Genomic DNA, 10,330 nt, shown 5'->3' with positions numbered 1-10,330 from the left:
GTCTGGAGTTTAAAAGCATTTACAGCTCGATGAACAACAACAATAAGAGTGTTTGGAAACAGCTGCTCGAAGTTTGTGGAACGTTTTTACGCACAGGTTTTACACAGACTCCAAATCTGAAAAGTGAATTCCCTGTTTTATTAAAGAGTAATAATGTTTCTCTGGCAGGTTTATAAGCGGATTCAAACAGCAGCAGCAGCAACAGCAGGAGTCTGCTTCTCCTTCCCTCTTGTCCCTGCTGCTGTTCCTGCTGTTGTTCCTGCTGCTCCCTCCCCTTTCCCGGCTCCTCCTCTGCCGGGCTTCTCGCTCCACCGAGCCGATCTCCCCAAAAGAAAAGTTTCCGTGCAAAGTCTTCCTGGAGCTCCTGTGTTCCATGTTGCACCGATGGAGGGGTTATGAGGTATAAGAGCCATGGTAGTGATGACGGAGCCGGCGGACCGACCTCTGACCCCGTTAAACACACCGGAGACACTTCTCAGCAGGGACTCCCGAGGGACCCGGTCGACGTGAGTGCGGATCAGATGGAGAGGAAGGGCCCGGGTTGCTTCCCAGGCCTCATATGCATTCTGCTTTATATCTGCATTCATATTCATATCCTGCTTTTTGAATTAAAGGGCTGCGCTCGCTTTGAGCAGATGCACGTACGTGGCACGGGTTCAGAGCAGAAGGGGTTAATCTGCATCTAGAAAAGAACATGTTGCATATATATACTGTAGTTATAAATGAAAAGTGACTGTCTGCTTCCACATATTCTGTTAAGACATGTTTGAGCAGGTGGTTGATGTCCAGTCAGGAACAGAGTCCTCAGTGTCCTGTGTGATGTGTCCAGGTCTGAAGTGGATCATGGAGGTGAGAGGAGACCCAGGAGACCTGGAGGGTCACCTCCAGACCTCCATCTGTGTCTGGACTCAGAGGCAGACCCCTCAGAGAGCAAGAGGAAACCAGCCGGCATGAGGTGAGGAAGCTTATATAATAATAATAAAGCTAATATCACAACTAGAACTGAAAAGATCAGCTGATTTCATTGTTGTTTAAAGGTCCCATATTGTAAAAAGTGAGATTTTCATGTCTTTTATATTATAAAACAGGTTTAAGTGCTATATAAATACTGTTAAACTATCAAAATGCAAAATAAACGGAGAAATACACAAAGCCCGTATTCAGAAATTGTGCGTTTGAAACAAGCCGTTAGGATTTCTGTACATTTGTGATGTCACAAATATACAATATGTAGACTATTACACGGTTTTAAACATAAACATTCTGAATGTGTCCAAGTTTTTTTCCTGTTGCAATGTATGTAAATAACATCAGCTGACAGGAATTAAACATGGATCAGCAACGTTGCCTAGCAACGCAATTCTGTTGCAATTCCGTTGAAATGTATTAAAACGGAGCGTTTCAGACAGAGGGTAAATACAGGTATATTCAGACAGACAGTATGAGGAAAATAAAGTTGTTTTTTTTAACATTACAGCATGTAAACATGTTCTAGTAGAAACACAAAATACAAGTATAAACCTGAAAATGAGCACGATATGGGACGCTCCGTTTTAGCGCATTGCAATGGAATTGCAACAGGATTGTGTTGCTAGGCAACATCTTGGGTCCATGTGTACTTCCTGTCAGTTGATGACATTCACATACACTGCAACCAGGAATAAACTGGGACACACTTAGAATGTTTATGATTAAAACTGCATAAAGGGTCTAAATATTGTATATTTGTGACATCACAAATGGACAGAAATCGTGACAGCTTGTTTCAAATGCACAGTTTCTGAAAATGGGCTGTGTATTTTTTTACCTGTGGATTGAGCGTTTCAATACTTTCACAGTATTTATATAGGACTTAAGCCTGCTTTATAATAAAAAGACATGAAAATCTCACTTTTTTATAATATGTCCCCTTTAATATATATATATATATATTATATATCTTGTACTTATATATAAATATAATAATTATTTTCTTGAAATTGAAACCATGTCGTGGCTTAAACTGGAGTTTGTTGTCCAAACATGATTGTAATTCCACCTTAACTACTGAAAACCTGCATGACCAGAGTGCTGTGTACAGATGTTGCTGTTGCTGTGTAAACAGCCCGTATGTTACCGCAGCATGTAAAGTCAAATGAAGGACGTTTACTTTAATAACACATTCTGTGTGATTCATGTTAGTATCAGGAGTTGTAATGCTGTAACTGTCCTACAGCAGCTGATATATCTCACCTGTCCTCCTCAGGTGTCACCTTGATACTGAAACATAAACACTGAGCTTTTATTTGTCAGATTGAAACCTGTGGAGCAGCTTTCACCCGCTCTGACTCCGAGTGACTGTGAGACAAAGTTTGAAAGAAAGAAAGCCCAGCCCAGCCACGTACGAACACACACATTTAAACTATTAACACATTTTTACACATTTTTGCAGTTTCTTAACAAAAGCTTCTGTTTGTTTTCAGTTATCGAAGACAAACACCCACTATCATAAGTTATTCAAGGAGGTCAGCAGAGACGAGCTCCTCAAACAAAGTAAGTTTCAGATTCTCTTCTCACAGAAAAGAAGCAAAGAAACGTCCCCTGAGAGTTTGTGTTTGTGCCGACAGGTTACACTTGTGCACTGCAGAGAGACATTTTATATCAGGGCAAAATGTTCGTGTCTGATAACTGGATCTGTTTCCACTCCAAAGTCTTTGGCAGAGACACCAAGGTACAGTGTGATACTGTAGCTGGAATAAAGTCCATATTTTAAGGGTGCATTCTCTTGTATCACATGCTGCTGTTTCCTCCAGATTTCCATCCCGGTGGTGTCGGTGACGTTTATCAAAAAAACTAAAACTGCATTATTAGTGCCAAACGCCCTCGTGATTGAAACCACCAATGATCAGGTAAGAAGAGTGTTGACGCACTCAGACAGTAGTGTTTATGTACATATATAGACATACTGTATACATGGAAGTGATTCTAAATGAATGTTTTCCAGCACGTGTTTGTGTCCTTCCTCTCTCGAAACACCACCTACAAACTTCTGAGGTCCGTCTGTGTTCATCTGGAGGTAAATAACATCTTCTATAAAACACCTACAGTACTTGTCCTGATAGAATTCAATAGTTTCTATTTAGAAATATGTTCATGATGGTGTGACCATCCGGTGAAGATGAGAGAAACGATCCACAACAAATTCATCCACAACTACTTTGATGGTTGATTCATCGTTAAAGCACAAACATGAATCTTTGCAGGTTCCAGCGTTCCACCATTTCTGTTTTATATCAGCGGTTCACAACCTTTTTTACTTAAGATACCCTGTTTCTATCATCAGTAAACTGACTAAGTGACATATTTTATGTTTATTAGGGCCTGAGTGGGCCAGCGAAGGCCCTATTGAAACTGTAGGAATTATTATTCTTTGTCTTATCTAAAATGAATCGCCTTTTTGATGGCCTTAACATGCTCAAAAAGTTGTTAAACTTGGCACACTTATCAGACGCAGTGAAAAATTGGATATTTTAAGGGTCTCGGGCTCGGGTGTTGCAAAATGTCTCTCTAGCGCCCCCTAGAAAGTTCGAAAAATTGAGCCCCTCTCTCCGGTTTCTCCTATGATACATATTTATGAAATTTGGCAGACAGATGTAACATGTGGAGACGCACAAAAAAAGCCTCTTGGAGGTATGCCCAAAACTCAACAGGAAGTCAGCCATTTTGAATTTAATGTGCGATTTTTGCCCATTTTTAGCGTTTTATAGGCTGTGCACTTTAACGAACTCCTCCTACAGCTTCAATTCTACAGAATGACTTGAAATGTGGTCAGGACCATCTTAAGACCTTGATGATGCATTATTGTGAAGGCTGTGAGTTTTCGTTGAACGGCGTTGCCGTGGCATGGCAGCCATTTGGCGTGATTCGCCATGAAACAGGAAGTTGTTGTAACTTCAGCATACTTTGTCAAATCTGCTCCAAATTTCTTAGACATGATGGTGGTCCAGGCCTGAGGTCATTTTCATGTCAATAAAGACTCATAGCCCCGCCCCAAGATGTTAGCCACGCCCCCTTTCATAACTCATGAACCGTTTGTCGTAGAGTCTTGTGGCAGGCGTCATTGCACTCATCAGAGTTCCGGTTTCATTGTGCCGGGCCGCGTCCATCGGCGTCCCGCCAGGACCCCTGACGCGCGGTAAGGTGCGAGGGCCAGTTCATCGCTTAATTCATATCATGTTCATCAGGTGAACAGAAAGACAACTCTAAATGAATGCTTATGTTGCTAACAGAACTTTGTAAGATGTTGTAAGCTTGTTCTGCTGCTGCGAAGTGGCAAATAAACTATTAATACTGCTCTAAAAAAAGAAATCTATGTTCTTCTCCATGCTGATGTAGACGTGTGTGTGTGTGTATTGTGTGTGTCCAGGTGGAGAAGACCTGTAACAGCCCCGTTATTTCCTCCTGTGAGAACAGCTTCAGGGTGAAATGCTCATCGTCACTTCCTCTGGTCAGTCTGGGGGGTGGGGGGATTGTAGAGGATGTATTTATTGTTTTATATTCTCCATTATGATAAAGGACCTACAGTTCTCATGTTATACAACACCCCGACTGTATGTGGGACCCATTGTATATTATATTCTCCTGTATACATGCACTGCAGGACTTCTCCGCGGACTTCTCCGACCTGGACGGAGTGGTGCAACAGAGGCGTCAGGAGATGATGGAGAGCAGCAGCTCCGGCTCTCAAACTCCAGATTATGACAAACTAACCGGTGTGTGCTCCGTCCCCATCCATCCCTCTATGTTAAACACTTACTTTAACCTACTGGACACACTCTTCTAGTGTTTGTTCCTCCCTCAAGGTGTGCTCAGGGTGTCAGGTGTCAGTGTGGCTCAGACAGACTTTAGTTTGCTAATAGCTGGAGTGAAGCCGAGTGACATCTGAGCTGTTGAGGCTTTGCTTTGTGTTACAGCAAACAGACACAGTTGGAATGAAAACAGTGGTGACCCTATTGAATGATGAATAACATGTATAGCTTTTATTGTTTTTTCCATCTCAAATAGAGAGATGTCGGTGCGTCTGTTAATGATATTTACTGAGGCAGACAGAGTCACGGGTTCCTCTCTGTTTATTTGAGCAGACTTCAGCCGCCTCCCGGACACGTTTCTGAGTGCAGTGAAGAGCGGAGAGGTTTCAGTTCACGCAGACATTCACCTCCAGACTCCCAGCCAGAAACACGGAGCTGCCCTGAACAACGGTACTTTAATATTTATATATATATACCGTATATATATATATATACAACATTTTTTTTTAGCTATAATATATCTCTATCGATAAAAGACACCAGTATGAATTTCCATCAACTCTCAACATTGAACATTCCAGGAGACGGCGCTATGCTTCGCATCGGACACTAAAGTAGTGCAAAGATTAAATATTAAACATTATGGTCATTCCTACAGTTCTCCAAACATGTATTATGTATGTATGTATATAGCTAACTAAAACTACTGTAAAACTAAAACTAAATGTATAAAAACTGAAACTAAACTAAAACTAGCAAATGCACTCTGAAAATTAACTAAAACCAAACTGAAAAGTCAAAACTAAAAAAACAAAAACAAATTGAAAATTCAGCTATTATAACCTTGTCCTGAATCTGTCCAAAGGTATATATATATATAATGCTGCTGGTAAACCACAACGCATTGTTTTTACACTACAGGATGTAACGTGTTCATTATTGAGCTTTAGAGAGCCAGGCTATGTTATATATTATATGTGTGTTTATTATTGTTAGTAATATGTTCTGAAATGTTTACAAGTATATGGTTTTAGTATAAAGCTTATTCTGCATTGTGTTTGGATAAACACCTGTAAATTTAAGGATTCATTTGCACAAAAGAATGAAAAGTTGTGGTTTTACGTTACACGTTATATTTTAAGACAAGATATATATATATATATATATATATATATAAAATAAAATATAATATAAAATATGCCTTTTAATGTAGCACCTGATTTATTCATATTTCTTGTTGTTTTTCTGTGTAGGCTCTCCAAAGCTCAAAGACAAGTCCTCACAGCCCATGTCGTTACACGCCATCCTCCTCATCTATCTGTTCTTGTGAGTAACCCTTCATTATGTGGAATACAACACTGTGACAAGACAATTGTTGGATTAATTCCCATTATTTGGGCGTGTAAGCAGTTGTCTGAATGTCTCTTCACAGAGTTAGTGTCCTCGTCTTGTCCTCCTGTTACATGGCTTTCAAGATCGTGGCTCTTGAGCATCGTTTGAACTCCTTGGTGTCCGCGGGGCAACACATCCGTAATGAGTAAGACATGGATTCACCTGTTACTGAGGTGTTGTTGGTGTCAGACTCAGAGATGGACTCACATGTTACTGAGGTGTTGTTGGTGTCAGACTCAGAGATGGATTCACCTGTTACTGAGGAGTTGTTGGTGTCAGACTCAGAGATGGATTCACATGTTACTGAGGTGTTGTTGGTGTCAAACTCATACAGTGTTAGTTGGTTGATGATTTTAGTGCAAATGTTGTTGCAGGAATGCAGTGAGCCCCCGGCCCCAGGAGGAAGTCAACGCTGAGATTTATGGAGAACTGTCTTCCAACTTGTTCAAGCTAGAAAAGGTTTGTCCCGTTTTCATGCACTTACACAGCAAATATGGTCACTGAAATGTCTCTCATGTTCTGTTCAGTAGTTTACAGAAATAATACAGAAATGACTCCCATTTCCAAACATACCAGAGGTCCTCTTCACTTCTGGTTCATGGAGATTTATTAACAGTAGTATTAGGCTCGCCTGATCAAAGAGCTGATTGGCTCTTAGTTTTGACAGCAAACATCACGTGTTGTAGAAAGTCACAACTTTCTGTGTAATATTTAACACTAGATTGTAGGATATCAGTCTCATGTTGTGCAATGAAGGTTTCATCTGTTAACAAACACATCTTGTGTGGTTGATAATAATATTAATAATAATAATAATGAAGGTTATCTATTAATAACACTTATCGAAGTCATAAGTGCTCATTATGTGCTCTACAAGGTGGACATAAAAATAATAAAGGATAGAATCCAACACCAGACACACGCACATTTCCACATGTATTTACAAACAAAAATAAATAAATCCCAACGTGGTCTGAAAACTACAAGTGGCCGACAGATCGGATCTAACAGGAAGTAACTTTTTCTGTGACTTCCTGTAAATTCCGTGAAGGCTGCTCGAGACGGCTGGAAATTGTCCGACCTGACCAAAGCTTTCCGACCCCCCCCCCCTCCCCACCCCCCCTGCTGCTGCCGCCTGATCTCGTCTACTTTCCAGGCGAGGAGCAGTTCATCTCCAACGAGCCTAATGTCTGACTATGACTGTGATCTATCTGGGGTCAAAGTTGGCTGAGATGAATCCAGACATTTTGCCCTCTGTGGGAGTTCAGTTCTGCAATTATCTTTCGGTTAAGCACCCAGATTATCGCTGCAGGAATTAGACATGGTTTAATACAATCCCAGGTTACATTTAAGGGTTAAACAAGCGAGATGTAACATGTTCGTCTGCGAGCTTTAGAGGTGCTAGTAGGTGGATTTTGTTACCTTTGGACAGAGCCAGGCTAGCTGTTTCCCTCTGTTTACAGTCTTTATGCTAAGCTAAGCTAACCAGCTGTTGCCTGTAGCTTCATGTTTCATGCACAGATATGAGAGTGGTGTTGATCTTCTCGATCTCAAGAAAATGAACGAGTTAATATATTTCCCAAACAGTCTCTGGAGTCGTCTGCAGTAGTTTGTAGTTAATAATGTTTTTTCATTTGAGCATGTTTTCAGATGTTCTTCATGTTTCTACCTCCTAGATTCAAAGAAACCTTCGGAAGCTACTTGAAGAGACTTAAAAGAAGACGTCTGCTTTACTTTCTCATCAGAGACGTCGGATTATCTCTGAAGATCAGCAGCGATCACATCTGGTAATAGATTTGTTGCCAAAGCACGGACAGCTCACGCAGAAAGCTTTCTTCAAACTGTGTGAAGTTGAACTTAAATTGTGCAATAACAGCTTCTTTCCACTCAGGACTATTCTCTGACTCTTTGCTGGAGGTTAAACTGAAGCAGCGTGTTAGTGAAGACAACCTTCAGACATATACAGTAGGCAGTATTTAGCTAAGAGCTTTTATTTTGCATTTCACAATAGTGGGATTTTTTTTAAAGGTCATATTTCCATGTTATCCAAACATTTCTTAAAAGGTCAACTTGTGCTGTTTGTATGTTTAGTTTGTTAGAATTATATTAGTTACATTTTATTATGTCACGTATGTTAATGTTTGTACAATATCTTTTAATGACATTTATATAGTGTGTGGTATGTAAAGATAGAAAAGGACTGAAAAGTTTAGCGGGTATTTTTATTGTAAATTACATGTTATATCATTATATATTATTATTATTATTAATATTATTATATTATATCATTGAAGAGATTCTAAGCTGGTCATAATTTAAATAATTGTCCGAACATTTCCACAGAAACTTTGATGTGAGTGTTTGTGTGTTTAAAGACGTGTCAGTCGTTTCAGGAGAGACAGAAAAGTACCAGTTTGTGCTTCAAACCTTTAAATCACCGACTGTCCCTTTAACTGTTGGATGGATCTCAGTCCTGAAATAAATGTCTCTCTACCTGTTGAACTGAGCAGTGAGTTTATCACACAGCCAGGTGACCAGTCACCTGCAGGTCATAAACAAATTAATGCAAACTACTCTGATGTAACCCGATCACAAGTACTAATGCCAGTCACCAGCCGTGGAAGAAGTATTTACTTTACTTCAGTAAAAGCAGTAATACTATAGTATAAAAAAAAAATTCATTACAGGGAAAAGTCCTGCATTACTTAAATAAAAGTACATATTATCAGAATAATGTAGTACTCATTATGCAGAGTGCATCCTGTCAGTGTTATATATTTATATATTATTTATATGTTTTCTGGTAGTTTAATCGATAAAAATGCATCATATTTCATAATTTTCGTATGTAAAATCTTAAAGTCATACTGGTGTTAAGTTCACCTCTTCTCAGGGCAGACAGAGTGTAGTGTAGTCTCCTTTCTGTTGCTTTTAAAGTACCTGTTTCCTTGTTATTATTCTTATTAGTACACGTGACGCCATATAATTACCAGCATTAACTTCACCCAACTTACACCTGACTAGAAGTCTGTACTGTTGGCTAGTTTCATTTATTACAATGCATATATATTTACAGTATATATATGTGTACATAATTTCTCTAATTTTAAAGGGACTGTATGTAACTTTTTACACGTATAAATGTTTTTTTATTGGCTTTTTATTGCCAATGTGTGAACAGGTTGTAACCTAACCTAAAAAAATTGAGACCTTCCGCACCTTCTTTCTGGGTTTCCTCTCTCAGCCTGTAGACTGCTTTTAATGTGAAGAACCTGACATGAGCTTGTTTTTCTGGGAAATTCCAACGGATGTGACGTGATGCGTGCTCACGAGTGCCTTCGACGTAGCTATAACGTTTGGTTATAAATGGAGTCCGCTAACGCCGACAAACGTCCAGCCGCCACCACGACTCAGACTACAACAGAAACTCAAAGTTATATAATAAAGTTATATCTGGTGAAGCAACAGGACGCTGACTGTCCCTTTAATAATTTACTTTATATACTGCTGGGTAGCTAATCTATAATAATAATAATAATACATGACAATAGATTTGTTTATTATATTTTGTATCAATAAACTGAATCTGTAGTGGAGTAAAAAGTAGATTATTTCCCTCTGAGATGTTGTGAAGTAGAAGTATAAAGTAACGTAACGTAAATTTGGGAGCCTGGTTGATAGCTCAGGGCTTTGGCCCTTTTCTATCCATAGACAGTTATCACTGGAGGGAGGACAGAGGAGATGGAGGACGAGCCCAGTTGGTGGTGAGGCAGCATGGCCCATGCCCGGCCAGTTGAGAAGGTTTTTTTTTTGTTGTATATATATATATTTCCTTTTTTTCTCTTGTAACAAAATCAAATCAAATCAAATATGGATAAAAAAAATTAAAAAAAGAAAAGAAAAACATCAAATAAATGAAAAGTAAATAGATAAAAATAAAAATAAAGAAAACTTTAAAAAAGCCAACAGGGCAAAGATCAATATCAGAAGTATAAAGTCAAATGGAAATACTCCAGTAAAGTACTGTAGTACAACATTGCACTTGAGTACAGTAGTACAGTACACTTGAGTACAGTACTAGAGTAGTACTGCTAAATCTACTTTAGTTAGGTTCTATTCTTATTTTACACATGTTCAGTTATTGTGTAACA

General features: G+C 39.2%; 1 protein-coding gene across 1 annotated transcript; it reads left to right on the top strand.

Moving 5' to 3' along the window:
- Positions 1-221: 221 nt before the first annotated feature.
- Positions 222-8,681, top strand: LOC119478837 (GRAM domain-containing protein 2B-like). Its single transcript, XM_037753843.1, has 14 exons — positions 222-506; positions 830-955; positions 2,293-2,380; positions 2,463-2,532; positions 2,607-2,710; positions 2,793-2,888; positions 2,984-3,055; positions 4,406-4,486; positions 4,640-4,751; positions 5,121-5,237; positions 6,041-6,113; positions 6,220-6,324; positions 6,554-6,638; positions 7,856-8,681. The coding sequence occupies exons 1-14, from the start codon at positions 412-414 to the stop codon at positions 7,892-7,894; spliced, it is 1,263 nt and encodes a 420-aa protein (XP_037609771.1). The 5' UTR covers positions 222-411; the 3' UTR covers positions 7,895-8,681.
- Positions 8,682-10,330: the final 1,649 nt, after the last annotated feature.

This window comes from Sebastes umbrosus, chromosome 19 (assembly GCF_015220745.1).
Source record: "Sebastes umbrosus isolate fSebUmb1 chromosome 19, fSebUmb1.pri, whole genome shotgun sequence".
Classification (NCBI taxonomy): domain Eukaryota; kingdom Metazoa; phylum Chordata; class Actinopteri; order Perciformes; family Sebastidae; genus Sebastes; species Sebastes umbrosus.
This window is presented reverse-complemented; position numbering and strand designations above follow the sequence as displayed.

What these genes read in the sequence shown, in the direction of transcription:
- LOC119478837 (XM_037753843.1), top strand. Translation starts at nt 412, where the DNA reads ATGGTAGTGATGACGGAGCCGGCGGACCGACCTCTGACCCCGTTAAAC. An exon ending in AGATTATGACAAACTAACCG is followed by an intron (nt 4,752 to 5,120) that starts GTGTGTGCTCCG and finishes TTATTTGAGCAG; the next exon opens with ACTTCAGCCGCCTCCCGGAC. An exon ending in ACTTGTTCAAGCTAGAAAAG is followed by an intron (nt 6,639 to 7,855) that starts GTTTGTCCCGTT and finishes TCTACCTCCTAG; the next exon opens with ATTCAAAGAAACCTTCGGAA.